This window comes from Cetorhinus maximus, chromosome 24 (genome assembly GCF_964194155.1).
Source record: "Cetorhinus maximus chromosome 24, sCetMax3.hap1.1, whole genome shotgun sequence".
NCBI classification, from domain to species: Eukaryota; Metazoa; Chordata; class Chondrichthyes; order Lamniformes; family Cetorhinidae; genus Cetorhinus; species Cetorhinus maximus.
Genome location: NC_135902.1, coordinates 47,189,597 through 47,208,589, shown reverse-complemented (window position 1 = coordinate 47,208,589; position 18,993 = coordinate 47,189,597). Strand labels below are relative to the sequence as shown.

General features: G+C 44.6%; 1 protein-coding gene across 10 annotated transcripts in view; it reads left to right on the top strand.

Annotated features, from left to right (window-relative positions):
• The window catches only part of aatkb (apoptosis-associated tyrosine kinase b), a 302,389-nt gene that overhangs the window by 249,089 nt on the left and 34,307 nt on the right, over window positions 1–18,993 (top strand). For all 10 annotated transcript variants that reach the window (XR_013580640.1, XM_078571176.1, XM_078571183.1 and 7 more), the window contains 2 exons: window positions 3,251–3,330; window positions 11,252–11,370. Coding sequence is in view for 9 of the 10 variants with exons in the window: in XM_078571176.1 (XP_078427302.1) it covers window positions 3,251–3,330; window positions 11,252–11,370 (199 nt within the window). In the remaining variant the exon portion in view is untranslated. The remainder of the gene's footprint in view (window positions 1–3,250; window positions 3,331–11,251; window positions 11,371–18,993) is intronic.

Here is an 18,993-nt window from a genome sequence, read left to right as displayed (position 1 = left end):
CAACCGCTGCTCGCCTGCGACCACCCCTACCACCGTCCCCCTCTCCCCATCCCCCACATGGGGAGATCTGGTGCCAGCCTTTCCACCAGCTGACTTTTGTCTTCTTTGTGACCGGTGCCCTCTCCAGCACGCCATCCTGATGATGCGAGAAGACCAATTTCAAAAGGCCCTCTCGCCAAGCCCCCCCCTGCCCGGTTTCAGGCCTCACAAGAGACAATAATCCTACCACTCCATTGGAGCAAGTTGTCTGGAACATTATCGTCAGTGCGACACCCGTGGAGTTGCTGACGTTTTCAGAGCTGATTTTTGTGTTTGGTACACAACAACAGATGGGAACCTTGGATAGATAGATTAGGAGCGCTGTTCTAGGAGAGGAAACTAATGGTGACCTCAGGGAGGTAGTAGCCACACATTTGACAGAGTATGTGAAAAAAGTGGCCTTGGCCAAGAGATGTTAGTGTTTAATTTTTCTGAAGAAGAGTATGTTTTACTGCGCCATTCTGATTTTTCACACCAGCTTCTTGGAATGAAACGGCCAACTTGATACCAGTTTGTGCTGAAATTTTGCCAACTCCAAGCTGTGGACACACAGCCACCAGGATCTGTTTCCTGGCTGCCAAAACAAAATTCACGTCGGAACCTTACATTTGGCAGGGAAGGGAGACTTTTGGCACAGCGACCTTAGCTGAATTTGCAAACCCAGTGTAAAAGTGCCCGTGTTTTATCTTTCTGTTTTGTGTTAGATTTTGTACCAGCAATGCTATTGACATCCTCCCAATCAAAATAAAATTGCATCATAGTAAAGCATTATCTAAATAGCACTGGTTAAACTAACTGCACATTTACTGAAGCTTGACCACTGGACTTCACATTACGCTAATTGTGAGGTTTTATATAATGCGCGTTATGGGAATACCCATTATGGAATTCAAACCGACATTGGCTCGTTCGAGATGCAATCTGTAATATTTGTTCTAATTTCTCTTCTGTAAATATCTTCCTGCTTTTGCTGCACACGGCCATTTGCCTGCTTGAAACCTATTTGCCTGAGCGTTAAATGGATGCGAGAAAGGGCCACAGATATTCTCTGATGACGTGAGCAGTTGCCGCTTGTTGATAGTTCAGCATTGTAAGCGGGGCCACACTGGGTTTAGACTGAAAAGTTAAAGCCTCCTGTTTAGTCGGGAAAATATAGATGGTTCACAGATTCCACCTGGGAACTGAGACAAGCTTTAAATATCACAGCACAGTCTGCACGTGTGTTGAGTTTTTATTTCATTATTTGGGCATGGCCATTACAGAATTCAAATCGATGTCAGTGTGACGGCCGGGACTCAGTGTGTAGTACGATCCCCACTCCAGAGACCCGAGCACAAAACCTAGGCTGACACTCCAGCGCCAGTACTGAGGGAGTACTGCACTGCCGGAGGTGCCGTCTTTCAAAATGGGATGGTAAACTGAGGCCCCTTCTGCCCCCTCAGGTGGACGTCAAAGATTGAGTGGCTCTATTTCAAAGAAGAGCTGAGGAACTCTCTTGAGCAAGATGCCAGTTCTATTTCCGTCAGTTTAGGCCGTTCCCTAAATCTCAGAGCACTTGTTGCCATAAAAGTTTTATTTATTTTTTTCTCTGGTTTGAGTTGGGAGCCATTTCCACTCTCTTTACAACCTTTTCCTCTGAATGGGCACCCTGTCACCCCCCCACGCCCCCCCCACAATCTGCTCCTGCCCTGAAGCCACAGACTCCTCCTTGGGGCACAGTTCCCCGGGCAGTGCCCATTTTGCACCCTCTCCCCCACTTAATATTTGCTCATTTATGAAGCCTTAAAAGAAAGTTGCGTCTGTGAAGGACGTCACAGCCAACATGACCATGTCTGCACCTCACCCCTCCACTCCCCTACACACCACACACACGCACACACACACACAGTAACACATTCCCAGTACAAATCTGTGCGTAGTGACGAGATGAGAAATCTGGCGGATTTTCCCATTCTTGTTCCGGGGGGATGGAGGGGTGGGGCTGGTGGAGGGGTGCGCGTGGGTGGGGGGTGCAGTGGGGGTGGAGGGGTGGGGCTGGTGGGGGAGGGGGGCGTGGATGGGGTTTTGCTGTGGGGGTGGAGGGGTGGTGGGGGGGTGCGTGGGTGGGGGTTGCTGTGGGGGTGGAGGGGTGGGGCTGGTGGGGACGGAGGGGTGGGGCTGGTGGGGGAGGGGGGCGTGGGTGGTGTTTTGCTGTGGGGGTGGAGGGGTGGGGCTGGTGGGGGTGGGGATGCAGTGGGGGTGGAGGGGTGGGGCTGGTGGGGGAGGGGGGCATGGGTGGGGTTTTGCTGTGGCCAATTGCAGCTTCTCTAAAGGTCAGAGGATTCACCTCAGAACCAAAAGGATGTTTAATAGATCTTTCGAGAATCATTGTAATTTTATTTTATACATCGTAAAAATGTGTTGAAATTAACACCTTGTACATAATCTTTGTCTAATATATGTGCATATGTGTACACATATGCGCATAGTATGTGTAGATGTTTACATGTATATATTATGTAATGAATAGATATATATGTGTTTGTGTAATAGGAATATCTGAGGTTTTCTTCCCTTCACCATGTTAATCTTAATGAAATCCCTCCTCCCTTTACTTGGTTATTCATTCCCTGTGGGAGGAGAATGTTCAGATTGTTCTGATGATTTTGAAAATTATGCAAACCTATCTTTATTCATTCAGAGCTGTCTGATGTGACTGGGATGTTGGAATTGTTTTATGTTCTCCAGCCAGCCAAGCGACCACAGCTACGCAAGTTACTGACAAAGAATTTATTTCTTTCAGTAAGTCAGCATGTGCTCGCAATCCTTGCACTCAGTAATTTGCAGGGGCGGAGAATGCCAAAGTGAGGAGGAAAGCTACCACAGGGGTCACATCTTTTCCCAGTAAACAACTTGTTTACCTTGGCTCTGACGCTGCAGTGAGCAGCAGCTTTTTTTTTTGTTTCTGAAGTGCACAGTTTCTGGTTCCTGTTGCATGCTGTCCAAAATTATTTTCCACTTCACCTGTCAAGAGCCTTTCAGTTCAGGAGACAGTGAGGCTAAGGGCGCCTCTCTTTTTTTTTCCCCTTGTGTTAAGGCAGAAAATATTCCGTAACCCTCCTGCAATCCAGATTCACGGGTATGGTGCGTGACTTGGGAAAGGATTATTGATGAAGAACAGGAGGCGGTGGAAATGCCAGTGATAATCTTGTTTGTATATGTCTGTCCACAGGGCAATTCCTTCAACAGGCTGAGTTGGGCCGCCAAAGCCTCCTCTACCTAAAAGAGGCAGGCAGCAGTTGGTTTGGAAAGGTCAGTAGACTTCTTCTCTTCAAGTTGCCACTGTTTAACCCATCCACTTCTCCCTAACAAAGAACTTGAAAATGCCAGCTCAGACCTCTATGTACATTGTATCAGATCGGAAAGGATGGAAATGTAGTTCAGCATGATAGGCTCCTTGTACAATCTCAGTGAAGGGCACTACACATCAGTGTTTGATGTACTTCCATGTCCAAGTATATAATGGATGGTTGATCCTTGACCTGGGTATCACAGAAGGCATCAGATGTTGTCCAAGTTGGATAGTTGGTTGATAAATGTTAATTCTAACGTTTTTGCTGCCGTATTGAGCTCCAAGTGTCTTTATTCCTTGTAGCCTTTCATATTTCTAAAGCCTGAGGGGAGAAAGACGTGGATGTTCCCTCATTTATCTTTCAAAATCATAAGCTGAGACCAAATAATGCGAGGGTTAATGGGTTTGTTTAAAAGGCAGATTTTTTAAAATCAGCAATGAAATTGGCATTTTAGTGAATTTCATGAGGTAACATTTTCCTAAGATGGGGAAGTTAACAAAGACGTAGATGTAATAAAGCTGCTGATTGAGGCTGAGGTAGTATTAATAAGGGATAAAAACAGAAAACGCTGGAAATGTTCAGCAGGCCTGGCAGTGTCAGTGGAGAGAGAAACAGAGTTAACGTTTCGGCAATGTGACCTTTCGCCAGTCCCTCTGAGTTCTGATGAAAGGATGCAGGCCTGAAGCACTCACTGTTTCTCTCTCCGCAGACGCTGCCAGACCTGCTGAGTCTTTCCAGCATTTTCTGGGGGGTTTTTTTATTTCAGATTTTCAGCATCTGCAGTATTTTGCTCTTGTGTTGGTAACAAAAGTATTTTTCTGCTTCTGGCATTGCTCGGAGACTTGCTTCCATGCCCAAATATGGTTGCAAAACTTAGCCCAAATCAAAATTGCTCTTCAATGGCTGTCGAGTCCTTGTTCAGGATCAATGAAGAATCGTGTGAGGTTCTCCTGGTGTAGATAAAATATGAAGCATGACTTTATTCATTGAGCTCCATGCCCCATGAATTCAATGCTATTAAGGAAAATCAAAGTGTTATACTGAAAACAGAGCACGGACAGGAGCAGCTGGTGGATTTGGGGAGATACTGCCACATTCCTCTTTTTTTTTTGGAAAAGCTTCCTTAAATTGGCAGCCCTACCCTGACCCCTAATTGTTTCCGGGACAAATCAATCCCTGCCAGTAGCTCACCAACTGGGATTAATGAATTCACGGTTGACATGTCAGCTACAGGTTTTGACACGATTATGTGAGTATTTTGCTGGCCTTTTAAAGAAAACTCACAATTGCCATTTATTCTAGCCATTTGTGCCCAAGCTGCCCATATCAATAATGCCTATCCATTGCATATTAAGGGCTTAACAGCTGTAAGATCGTTGAGTTTGAGTTGCTTCAGACTACCTTAGGTTGGGCCAGGAGGGCATCAGTGGCAATCTGATCAGGCCAAAGCTGTGGCTCCTTCCCCCAAAACGGATCACGCTTTTCCACTTCAATCCCACCATCTTAACAGCCGCATGTGACTTTGGTGAACCTTGATTGCCGAGAAGGAAAAACCAGTAAATCGCGGGAAAGGATTGGCACTGGTCCGAACTGGCCTCGTATACTCCTAGGTAGAACTCCATTTTGGACCAGCACCAGTCTTTTCCCAAGTTATACTGGTTTCGCCTTCTGAGTGTGGAAAGCTAGGTTGGAATTATCCAAGGTGCAGCTGCATGAAGGTATCCAGGATTTGCTTCAATTACCTGTCCTGTTTAAATGGTTGAGAAATGTGAAAGCAGCATCACCATAGACAGATCTTGTTTGGGAATATTGTTTTCTTTTGTTGATACTAGCAGGTTGAGATTGAACGGAAAATTTGGAAGCAAAATGGCTCCCGCCTGCCACTTCCAGTAGAGATTGTTAGATCTGCAATATAGAAAGATAAATAACAATGTATTTACGGGGGAGAATGTAACCCGTAGCTTCAGAATCTAACGTGGCTTCAAAAACGTATCCGACTCTAGTTCACCCGTGAACCATGAGGATATCAAAGTCAGGTTTTCTATTGGAAAAACAATTTGATCCTTTTAACTGGAAACAAGACCCCAAATTGCATTTTTTTTAAGTCTCAGTGATTCTTTACCCGAGATCTTAGAGATGTCAGCCGACAGTATGGACAGGCAGCTCGCTGTTGGGCCTGTGTGGTGATTCACCTTTTGTGCCAAACTGGCCGACAGCACTGCCAAAGTCAGGAATCACAAATGCACCCTCAGCTGCTCTGGACAAATCTGAACAGGTAGCCTGATGAATAATACTTTAGAGCTGTGTTGAAGTTATCTTGGTATGGGGCAGGTTTGCAAAATAAAAACGTGCTGCTCATAAACACTGCATGTAGCAGAGGGACTAAATCTTCCCCAAAAGTTACTTTCATTTTACTGAGCCTCTCCCTCTCTTTGCAACCTTCACCAGCAGCCCCACAACCCACCAAGATCTCTGCCGCCCTCTAATTCTGGCCTCTGTGCAGTCCTGATTTTCGTTACTGGGCCATTGGTGGCTGTACCTTCAGCTGCCAAGGCCCTTAGATCTGAAATTCCCTCTCTAAACTTCTCCACTTCACCTCCCTCTCTTCCTTTAAGACACTATTTAAAACTCTTTGACCACCCGTCTGCTTATGGCCCACCCTGTCCGAATATCATCTTGTGTGGCTCAGCGTCAAATCTTGTTTGATACTTGCTCCTGTTCAGGTCACTGTACTGTGCTCAAGGTGCTATATCAATGCAAGCTGTTGTTAAATGAATTGCTTGCTACAAACTCAGAAAATTGGACAATTTATGACTTAAATTTAAATTTAAAAAACATTGTGCAGCCAGAACAAAGGATAACTGAATCTTAAGCACACTTCGTCCAAAGTCAAGTGTAGGGTTAATGGCTGTATATTGGGATTGGGCAGCTCTTTTCGTACTGTTTGTTTACTTGGGATATTTCAATTCAGTAGAAACAATGGGCTGTGTTATCTGCAGCCCTGATGATCAAGCTCTTTGTTGAACTGCTAGAATACATAGTTTCTCGTTTGAACCCACATTCCAAATGTACTGTAGGTCAAACTTAGAACTTGCATTCATTACATTTCCAACTGAAAGTATTCTCTGAATCCTGTTATATTATCAGGTTTCAATGCCGGGCACATTCCTTAATATCTGTACATGTCACGTTTCAGAAACGTGGTGACGTTTAATAAATACAGCCGGGAAGATGTAGAATAATATACCTAGAAAAACAAGGGTAGCGTGGGAACGCCACCATCTGTACATTCTGCTCACACATCATTCTGATTTGGAAAAATATCGCCATTTCTTCACTGTCACCGGGTCAAAGTTCTGAAATTCCCTTCCTAACAGCTCTGTGGGTGTACCTGCTCCACACGGACTGCGAATGTTCAAGAAGGTGGCTCACCCAACACCTCCTCCAGGGCATGGCCAATAAATGCTGGCCTTGCCAGCGACGCTTACATCACACGAACAAATAAAAGGAAAATAAAATTATTGCATTTGATTTCTTAGACTAATCATGTGCTGTTCTCCCACCCCTCTCCCCTCTCCCCCCCACCTACAATCCTTGGACGCAGTGTTGCAGCAGAATACCTTGATGGGCTAACATATTGAATTAAATGAATAAGTTATGATGAATAGTTACAGTTATAAACTAAGTCTGTGCTGTCAAAGGAGATTGCCTGTGACTCCTGAAGTAGTTTTTTGACTTATTTGACCCCATTTGAGCCTAGAGAGCAGGCAGGTGAGAAGGGGAGCCGTTTTTTGATGCCAGCTGTTAAGAGGTTTGAATATTTTCCTCAAGGGCAGCTCACAAATGGTGGTAGATCCTAAACTGGATTGGCAGTTCCCCGGGAAATAACCAAATTCGCATAAAGTTACACAGGAAAAAGTATAATACCTGTGTAATATATATATATAACCCCAGCTGATATTGCACACATATGGTACAGCTGATATTGCACATATGTGGTATATCCACAGTTGATATTGTACGCATGTGGTATATCCACAGCTGATAATACACACATGTGGTATATCCATGGCAGATATATTGCACTCAGAAAATTTATGGCACAGATGGAGGCCATTCAGTCCTTTGTATCTGTGGTACATCCTCCAAAGATATTTCAAACGTGTGGTAAATCCACAACAGATAGTGGAAAGGTGGTGTATTCACAGCTGATAATGCACACATGCATTAGCTCCACACGACATCTATTACAGATAAGGGCATGTTCACAACAGATATTGCTCATGCATAGTATATTGCACATGCGGTTAGTGCATATCTCTGAGAACTTCCTCTTGTACTTATAAGTATAATGTCTCACATTTCTGCAGCATGCTAGAACAAAACGTTGTGACCTTGTCTTCCACACACACAAATATATCGGTGTGTGTGCAGGAGTTTAGGTGTAACATTAGCACACATTGAAGAAGCTAGAAGGTCACTTACATGACGTAATGTTGTTGTAAATGGTAATGAGCCTGCAGTGTGCACAGGACTTCTGCTGACTTTATTAATGATGACAGTCATTCCAATCCTTTGATTGTGTTTTGATCCAATAGACCCACTTGAGGCCAGCTATTACTCCAGATGTCTTCGGCAATCAGACTTTCTGTGTAAAAACTTGCCCTCCTGCCAGTCTTTCGGATGAAAATATCCTAAAAGGGTTGATAAAGGTGTCCTTTGGAAAGAAAAAAAACCTACGTTTAATTTTAGGTCATCCATTCCATTGCCCATTCCTCTACTGCGAAAGTGCCTGGCATCCTAATGTAGAGCCTTAGGAGGAATTTGAGAATGACCTGCAATTTGCAGTATGAATAATGGCAAGGTTATCGGTGCCTGCTGTTATTTCAGAGTAAAACTGCTAGTAACTTCTGGTGTCTGTGCATGTGCATAAAGCCTGGGGTTGGGAACTCCCAAGTCCCGACAGACCTCGGAGTGTGCAGACCGGGAGCAGGCTGCACACGCGCAGTTCAGCGTTTTGAGTTCTTTGGGCGGAGGGCGGGCCCAGCACAACTGCGCAGAAAGGCAAAACTGCGCAAAAACCCAGGTCATGTGACCAGGAGCGGCTTGCTATTGAAGACAAGTGTCCCCAGGTAGGGGACAGGGAGAGGTCCCAAAGGAAGAGGGGGCAGGAGAGAGGTCTCAAAGGAAGAGGGGACAAGGAGAGGTCCTTAGACAGGGGACAGGGACGGGAAGAGGCCCCAGTTGAGTTTAATAGACAAAAGCAGAGAAAGAGGCTCCAAGTAGGAAAAGGGCTGCGGTAGCAGAGTTTAAGTGAAGAGGGCTTAGGAAAAGTCCTGAAGTTCCAAGAGGGCAGCAGAAGGTTGGTGACTCCGTGCTGCTCCGTGTTGGGGTGAAGGTACCTCTTTGGGGCAGTGATGTTCTGCTCGGTGCGGTCAAAATGCTGAAGTTGTGCTCGTGAGTTGGTGCTTGAGTGCAGATTCGGGAATCTCGGGAGATGAGATTGAGGTGGGCCGTTGTTGAAGCCGATGAGTTGCAGCAACTTTTAGAGAGAATTCCCAGGTTAGATCTTCGAAGGTGAAGACTAGAATCCCTCATGAGAGAGACAGACTTTCAATGAGATTGGTTGACTCACAGCGTTTCTGACGTCTGGGTGGGTTGTTAAGAAATCCTTGGACTCTGTCCTGGTCGTATTTGCTATTTAGTGTGCAGCTTGGTGTGTTCGACGCCAGTTTGCCTATTAATTCACATGTACCTCATATTTACCCTGAATGTTAGAGTCTAACATAAATATTGTAAGTTGTTTTATCTTTCTGACCTTGTATAATAAAGTTTATTTTTGTTTTTTCAAAACCCGTGGAATCCTGTGGCTTTATTCACTGAGCAAGTTGTCTTCAATTACAAACTTCGTCTACTTTTAACAAAACGTTATTGATCCCTAACCAAATCTTACCAAAGACTTGGGGGTCTAGTCAAGGATCATAACAGCAGTTAAATCCACAGTCCTCACTAATAAGCTCAGCACTGTAATAACTGCAGTGGTGTGAATTTAGAAGCTTACCCACAAGTTCCAAATTAAAGACAGCTGAAAAAGTTAGGCTTCAAAGATTTAGGAACAAATGAATTTTTAACAGTGTAGTAGATGATAATTACTGAATAACCTCTCAGGCCCAGAAAAAATAAGTTTACAAGTGTGGGGTCTCACTCTCTCATAAGAAAATTAACATTGCAGATTTTTTTTTTACAAATTAATTTATAGTGGGTGGTTGTTCTGGAAAAGATCCTGAATTCCTGGAAATCTCCGCAGGCAAGCATACGTCTGTGGGCAATTCTATGCAAAGTGAATGGCGAAAGCTGGGAGCAAAACCCAGGCCATCGTGTTCCTCTAGCCCTTCTATGAACTTACCTTCTGGTCAGAGCTCCATTTGACAGCACTCTCAGAAACCAAGAGCTCTTTTCTGTGTCCTGTTACTCATGCAAATAGTGGCTTTTTAATGGGATTTACTTTCAAGGCTCTGAAGAACCCTTTGGGATACTGAACAATGACACAAAAAAAATTCAGCCATTTTCTAAATTAATGTGGAAAACAGTCAGCAATACATTAAAGCAACAATTTAATATTTGATTTATTTGTCCTTTGTTTAGTGTTACCCTAAACCGCCTGTTGATTCAACATATGTTACACGATTAAATGAAGGTAATCTTGCAGGACATCAACGTCACAGAAATGTTCTCTTGCTTCTGGTGAATGGTCGATAACTAGACAGTATTCAAAACGCTATTCATATTATATAGGCCGAAGTCCTTGTTGAACACAGAGGGGAGAGGAATGGCTTATATGGTCTCCTTTTTTAAGGGAGGATGTAAATGCATTGGACGCGGTTCAAAGGAGGATTACTAGGCTGATTCCTGGAATGAGTGGGTTGTCTTATGAGGAAAGGCTGGACAGACTGGGCTTGTTTCCACTTGACTTTAGAAGAGTGAGGGGTGATTTGATTGAACTATACAAGATCCTGAACAAGGTGGATGTCGAAAGGATGTTTCTCTTGTGGGTGAGTCCAGAACTAGGGGGGGCAGTGTTTTAAAATTAGGGGTTGCCCTTTTAGGACAGAGATGAGGAGAATTTTTTTCTCTCAGAGGGTTGTGCGTCTTTGGAATTCTCTGCCTCAGGAGGTGGTGGAGGCGGGGTCATTGAATATTTTTAAGGCAGAGGTAGGTAGATTCTTGTTAGGCAAGGGAATCAAAGGTTATCGGGGTTAGATGGGAATATGGAAATCAAAACAGAAGAAGATCAGCCATGATCTTATTGAATGGCAGAGCAGGCTCGAGGGGCCGAATGGTCTACACTTGTTCCTATTTCTTATGTAAAGATATTTATCACTAATAACGCACAGTGCAATTTAACACCAAAATCTTGCGAGCGAAATTAAAACAATCAATGATCAAAACCGAAGTCATTTTTGAGTCTTGAAACCTGGAGTATATTATTTAACCATTTTGAACAGCAAGTCATTGAGTTGGTCTTCACTGATCTCAACCCATTTGCCCCTCAATCCAAAAGCTCAATTCTAATGGCAGAGTCGATGCATCCTGGGGAGATCAAGCATTTAATCAAATATGGACTCAACAAACCCTTACAAAAAAATCCATCTTACTTACTCCATCTCATGAAAAATAAGCAGATCTTTCCGGAATGGGCCATGATTCTTTCTGTTGGAAGATGCCCAGCATGGGTTGTTTTAATTAGCGAGCGCAAATGGAGAAGAAGGATTTTGGAAGCTGAAATGCACTCCCGGAATACAGGGAGTTGTGATTTTACTCATCCCAAGCCTTTTTTATAAAATTGTGTGTGTGTACTTTTGTTTCTGAATATGCCTCAGGTGTTTCTCGGTGAAGTGAACATCAGCCTGAATTGTTGCCAGGTGGTGGTGAAAGAGTTAAAAGCCGGTGCCAGTATTCAGGATCAGATGCGATTCCTGGAGGAAGCCCAACCACACAGGTGAGTTTTACAAGATAGTCACCCTCCTATTCCATACATACAGTGCAGACTTCCCTGGCAGGGAAGTAAGCATTGTAGTCTCTTTCTGTAGGCATTGACCTTTTTCTGGGTACCATCCCACCAACCACAGGCACCTCCTCTTAACACAAGAGAAGGTGCCATTCATGCATGCCATTAACTTTCGCAGCGGGCATTAGCTGGCTCTTTGACTGCGGTGTGCATCACACCCGATCCTGTCCTCTCTAAATCCTCTTCTCACCCGATGCCCACTCCAATTTTTCCAGCAGGAATTGCTGGTTAGTGATGAGGAGTCTGGGTTCATTTGTGACACCAGCACTCAGGGAGCTCGGGCTGAATGCAGTATCCTTGTCCCAGTGCTGTAGGAGTTCAGCGAACTCAGCACAGACCTGGAGATCAAACCTGGAACCTTCCTTGCCACACAGCTCGACTCAAAGATGATGACTTTCACATTCACAGCTAACTGCCGTCCATGTTCCTGGTTATGTTTCCATCAATAATTAGCATTACCAGAGCTTGTTTCAGTTTCTAATTAAATACATCAATCTTCATGTTATAATGGTGCTCTAATTGGTACAGTAATAGATTCCCAAATAGAAGACCTCACTTTAAATGGTCACTTTCCCTGACAAGTGTTTCAGTTTGACTTTCCTGCTTTGGGGAGAGGGAGGGAGAGCTGGTTTGGAAGGAGCAAAGTGCAGGAAGATCAGTGAGTGTAGCTCCTAGGATGTGTCATCAGTCACTGATGATCTCACAATAGTTCCTGCATTGCCCGTCTGGTTTCTCCTCTTGTCCCTTGCTGGCTCCTTGTTGGAATAAGGGCTCATGGGCGATAACCATTCACTAGAACCTCGGACAGTCTGTGATTCTTCACTTGCAGGTCTGGACTATAAAGGGTAGATTAAGGGGCGATCTAATTGAAGTAAGAAACATGATTGAAGGATTCTCTGGTGATGGAGTCCAGAACAAAGAGAGATAACCACAATATTAGAACTAGGCCATTCAGAGGTAATATTGGGAAATAGTGGAAACAGGGGAGGCAGTGGCATAGTGGTGTTGTCACTGGACTGGTAATCCAGAGACCCAGGGTAATTCTCTGGGGACCCAGGTTCAAATCCCACCACAGCAGATGGTGAAATTTGAATCCAATAAAAATCTGGAATTAAAAGTCTGATGATGACCATGAAACCATTGTTGATTGTCACAAAAACCCATCTGGTTCACTAATGCCCTTTAGGGAAGGAAATCTGCCATCCTTACCTCATCTGACCTACATGTGACTCCAGACCCTACAGCAATCTGGTTGACTCTTGAATGCCCTCTGAACAAGGTCAGTTAGGGATGGGCAATAAATGCTGGCCCAGCCAGTGATACCCACATCCCATGAACAAATAATAAAAAAACACTTCTTCATACTATTGATGATAGAAATCTGGAATTCTTTCACCCCCCCCCCGCCAATAAAAGCTGGTGAGGCTGAGGGCCCATTGAAAAATGACAAATTGATAGATTTTTGTTCGGCAAAGATATCAAGGGGACCAAGGCAGGCAGTTAAGATACAGATCAACCATGATTTAATTGAATAGTGGAACAGGCTCGAGGGTGTGAATGGCCTTCTCCTGTTCCTGTGTTCCTGTGGAGGTTGAACATTGATAAGCCATTGATACGATTGGGTTAAGAGGGGTAAGATGGTTCCCCTCTCGGCAAAGATTTATCCCAGTGAGAAAGAAAGACACTTAGAGACGGGTGCATCATCCGTGACTGAATAAAGAAGTTAAAGATTGTATCAAATTGAAAGGAAGGCTGTGCAAATCTGCAAGGATTAGTGATCGGTTAGAAGATTGGACAGATTTTAAGAACCAGCAAAGAATGCCTAAAGAGATAATAAAGAGGGAGAAAGCTGGGTATGAGAGAAAGCTAGCTAGTAATATAAAACCACAGTAAGAGTTTCCACAAGTATTGAAACGGGAAAAAAAATAACTAAAACTAGCGTTGTCCTCTTGGGAGTGAGTCTGAGGAATTAATAGTGGAAAACAAGGAAATAGTGGAGGCGTTGAGCAGGTATTTTGGGTCAGATTTTCCAGCCCTGGCCCACTGCCGGGATCGTCCGGTTTCTCCGAAAGTCAATGGATTTTTGGCTGGGCCACCGAATCTCCCATGGCGCGGGTCCCACCACAACGGGACTGTAAAATTCCCGGCCTTTGAGCCTGTCTTCACTATGGAAGATTTCAAAAAATTTCCCAAAGATGCTTGAAAATCAAGAGGTGGACGGGAGGGAGGAGCTTAAAACAATCGCCATCACCAGGGAAAAGGTGCTGGGAAAACTATCAGAGCTAAAGGCTGACAAGTCCTCAGGACCAGATGGCCTACATCCTAGGGTCTTTAAAGAAATGGTTGCCGAGATAGTAGAGGCTTTAGTTATAACCTTCAAAAATTACTTATATTCTGGGAGGGCCCCATCAGATTGGAAAATAGCAAATGTAACAGCTTTATTCAAGAAAGGAGGGAGACAGAAAGCAGGAAACTACAGGCCGGTTAGCCTAACATCTGTCACAGGGAAATTCCTAGAAACCGTTATTAAGGAGGTTATAGCAGGAGACTTAGAAAATCATAATGTGATCAGGCAGAGTCAGCATGGCTGTGTGGAAAGGAAATTATGTTTAACTAATTTATTAGAGTTGGTTGAAGAAGTAACAAGCAAGGCGAATAAAGAGGAACCTGTGGGTGTACTTGGATTTCCAAAAGGCATTTGATAAGGTGCCACATCAAAAATTACTACACAGGAAAAGAGAACATTGTGTAGGGGGTAACACATTAGCATAGATAAAAGATAAAGCTAACAGGAAGCAGAGAGTAGGGGTAAATGGGCCTTTTTCGTGTTGACAAGATGTCACGAGTTGAGTGCCACAGGGAGCAGTGCTGGGACCTCCATTTACAATCTATATCAGTGACTTGGATGTAGGGACCGAATGTATGGTTGCTAGATTTGCCGACGACACCAAGATAGGTAGGAAAATAAGTTGTCAAAAGGATGTAGAGAGTCTGCAAAGGGACATAGACAGGTTGACAGGTTAAATGAGTGGGCAAAAATTTGGCAGATGGAGTATAACGTGGAAAAATGTGGATTGTCCACTTTGGCAGGAAGAATAGAAATGCAGTTTACTATTTAAATGGAGGGCGATTGAAGAACTTAGGGATACAGAGCAATGTAGGGTCCTGGTACATGAATCACAGAAGGTTATTATGGAGGTGCAGCAAATGATTAGGAAAGCAAATGGAATATCGGTGTTTATTGCAAGGGAAATGGAATTAAAAAGTAGGCACGTTTTGCTCCAGTTGACAGGGCATTGGTGAGATACCTGAAGTACAGTGTATAATTTTGGTTTCCTCGTTTGAAAAAAATATAATTGCATCAGAAGCATTTCAGAGAAGGTTCACTTGACTGACCCCAGGGAACCCACTCTGATCTTCTTTCTCCAGTGTCTCAGCTGCTTGTCTTATAATGCAGAGAAAACAAATGCTTAATCACACAAAAGATGGGGTTGTCACATGAACATCACCCAGTGATTGTAGCAAGGTCGTGGATAGTGTATTCCCATTGTAACTTGCTTAGTTCATGTCTGGAAATCCCCATCTCAGCCAGGGCCCCATTGTCTAAGTGATTAGGTTTAATGTTCTTCTCTAGCCAGTCGAGTACTCCAGGTGATTGTCTTGATGCCTTGCTAAAGGGGACAGGAAATGTGGCTCACTCATATTCCCCTGAGCTCATTGTCTTGGATGGGTTTATGCAGATATTCACAAAATGTGGAAGGTACAGTGATACAAATTGTGTAGCCATCTTTGGCTGTGAGCTCAAGTCACCCTTTAATCTCTGTTTTTAGAAGTTCAATTTGGGGTTTCCAGCTGATGGATTCAGGATTATTATTTGATATAAAGCATGTTTTTGTGACACCATTCATTCCTGGGAGAAGGTGGCAGGAGAGAGGCGAATCATTTCTCATTGTCTACACAGCGGGTGGCAGTCACTGAATCGCAATCAGCTATGGCAGTTGTGACTAATTCTTACCCCCGTGCTAATCCAGGGATCCTGAGAACAACTGTATCATCTCCATTGGGCTGGCATCAGCCAGCCCAAGCCTTACAGATGAGCTTTGATTTAATTAAATGATGGAACAGGCTTTCAGGGCTGCCTGACCTTGTTCCTATGTTCCTACCTTTATAGCCCAAGCAGGCACAGTGTAAACCCAATGAACCATTAATGCAAATTGACTTGTGTCAGTATGTTCTGGTTTGGCAAGCCAGGAGGTGGTTGCCAGTGTTAATCCAGCTGTGAAAGTTGTTTAATTCTCCCTATAGGGCAGGACAGCCATATGCGTGTGCACTGGACAGTGAGGCAAGAGGCATTATTCCTGTCCCTTTACACTTTCCATTGTTAGCCAAGAGGAGCAGCTGGTTGTGCTAAACCATTATAAATCACTAGTTAGGCCTCAGCTGGAGCATTATGTTCATTTCTGGGCACCACACGTTAGGAAGGATGGCAAGGCCTTGGAGAGGGTGCGTAGGGAATGTACTAGAATGGTACCAAGGATGTGGGCCATCAGTTATGTGGAGAAACTGTTGAAGATGGTGTTAGTCATCTTAGAGTGGAGAAGGTTAAGGGGAGATTTGATAGAAGTGTTCAAGATCCTGAACAGTTTTGACAGAGTAATTGGGGAGAAGCTGTTTCCAGTGGCAGAAGGGTCAGTAACCAGAGGACAGATTGAAGGCGATTGGTAAAAGTACCAGATGAGGATCTTTATTCTTTACACCGTGTTTTGTTGTGATTTGGAATGCTCTGCCTGAAAGGATGGTGGAAGCAGATTCAATAGGAACTTTCAAAAGAGAATCGCGGGGCAAATTTACACCCGCACCCCCCCCCCCCCCCCCCCCACCCCCCCACCCAACCCCCGCCACTCACCAGGATATTTGAAGACGGGGGAGCATGCAAGATAAAGCAGATGACCAGCTCGTCACCTTCCCGCCCACCCCAAGCTGCAACTCCCACCCACCCCAAACATTACAGAGGGTGGATAAGGCGTCTGGCAGCCGACCCACCCTTAGGCCCATTGATACCCTTAGGTTGCCAATTAAAGGCCACTTAATGTCCTCATTCCACCTCCACTGCCACCATATTACATTGGGTGGGGAAAGCGGAAGGAAGGTGGCCAGATGGCAACTTTAACAGCTCAGGCTAAAAGGTGGGAAGGAAGAGAGAATACCTCCTCTGGGAGTAGCCCCCCCAACCTTTGTGCCTTCCCCCCACCTTCCCCACCCCAGACTCTAAACCCAACCCCTTCAACCCCCTCCCCCACCTCGCTAGCGTCGCCGATCTCTCCCCGACCAGAATCCCTGGACTTACCTTCAATTCTGATATCCCTCCTCCTTCTTCTCAGGACTCCATGTGGTCCCAGTGCCGGGTGCCACCACTGTGTTCCGGAGCTGCTGGGAGTACTCAGCGGCCAGCCAATCTGATTGGCCAGCAGCTCTTGAGGGTGGGACTTCCTGAGCCTGAGGGGCGGAAGTCCCACTCTGACCTGGATAAGGCCACCCCCAGAGCATTATCGCCGCAGGGCAGCCCGATTTAAAGTCGACAAGGTGCCAATCGACTTTTAGACTGAGGGGGAGGGGAGGGATGGGGGGTGGGGTAAACGTCGTGGGTAAGGAGTACGCCTCCCCTTAAAATTCACCCCTTGGGTAAATACTTGAAGGGAAAAAAAATTCTGGGCTATGGGGAAAGAGCGTGATGCAAGATGAAGCGAGATTAATTGGACAGCTCTACCAAAGAGCCAGCACAGGCAACGATGGGCCAAATGGCCTCCTTCTGCGCTGTACCGTTTTCTGATTCTGTGATGCATTATGAAGAGACTCAGGCCACTGTTTAGTTAAGGCAGCTCCGAGCACTGCACATGTCATGCCACGTGCAGCTACCTCATTGCCCAGGACACGTTTGGCAAGTGAGATTGCAGCCAGTTGGAGTTGTTCGCAACTCACAGGCAGGAGGATGCGGCCTGCTGCTTTCTAACTGGCGGAGCTGATGAATTCACAAGATAACTCCGTGGGATCAATGCAGAGCTGAGCAGCAGAGCGAACGAAGCAGTGATGTGAGAGAGCGAGAGAGAGAGAGAGAGAGAGAGGGAGGGAGGGATGAAAATGGGAAGAAGCAGATGAGCCAGTAAGACAGAATCCAAATATAAAACAGCCGCAACAATAAAGGTTAAGTAGCAACAAACAAAACAAAGGAACGGGTAACAGAGAAATGTTAAAATGATCCAATTTATATGGACAGAATGAAAAGGGGAAGCGTGAAAGAAAAGCAGAAAATGCAGCAAGTGTACAGCCTAGTCTGCCTAGATCAGTGGAAAGAGGTTCAGGTCCCTGCTGGAGGCTAATAATCAGAGCTGAACCAACGAAAATAGAGCAAGTCACTTTGTAAGGTTGATCAAAATGAAAAGGAGTAGGGGAGAGCCAGCCAGAGAGAGAGAGGGAGAGGAGAGGCCAAGAGTCAGATACAAAATCAAGAATGTCGTTATATTTTTAAAAGAATAGAATGTCCAATAAATAAAACGATTATACAGTAAAGACTAAAATAGATAGAACTGAAAGAAGCTTTGCTTTTTAAAAGAATATATAATAAATTGCTAAAAGGACATCTGCATCGTGTTAACTGCTCCTGATTCTACATTAGCATATGATCCAGCTGTGTATTGACGTTTTATAAAGGCAACAGGTACATGGTTACAATTTAATATTCAAACTTTTTTTTAAAAAAAGAATACTCTAATTGTAACAATTGATAATGAAATCCAGATTAAAACAGGAGGCATTGTTGCAAGAAATGGTTTGGAACTATTACTGCCTGGAGCTTACACTGAATTTAGTGCTGCATATCCAACATGCCTCTGTGGGGCATGGTTACTTTAAACTAGCGCTCCTGGTGCACTACACAATGGCTGAATGACCCATTAATGCAGTCAGTGCTGAGCTGCCTCACTCAACATCCCTCTCAACTTGTGCCCTGGGAAGGAGTGTATATTGAAAACACTGGTGAATGCTAATAAAGAAAGAACTGGCATTTATATAGGATTTCCCAAAAATATATGAACATAAGATTTAGGAGCAGGAGTAGGCCGCTCGGTCCCTCGAGCCTGCTCCGCGTTCAACAAGGTCATGGCTGTCTAATTTTAACCTCAACTTCACATTCCTGCCTACCTCCGATAACCTTTCACCCCCCCCCCTTGCTTATCAAGAATCTATCCACTTCTGCTTTAAAGATATTCAAAGGCTCTGCCTCAACCACCTTTTGAGGAAGAGAGTTCCAAAATCTCTCAACCCTCTGAGAGAAAAATTGTGCCTCATCTCTGTCTCAAATGAGTGGGCCCTTATTTTTAAACAGTGACCCCGAGTTCTAGATTCTCCCACAAGAGAAAACATCCTCTCCACATCTAAGATCCTCAGGATCTTATATATTTCAATCAAGTCGCCTCTTACTCTTCTAAACTCCAGTGGATACAAGTCTAGGCTGTCCAACCTTTCCTCATAAAACAAACTACCCATTCCAGGTATTCG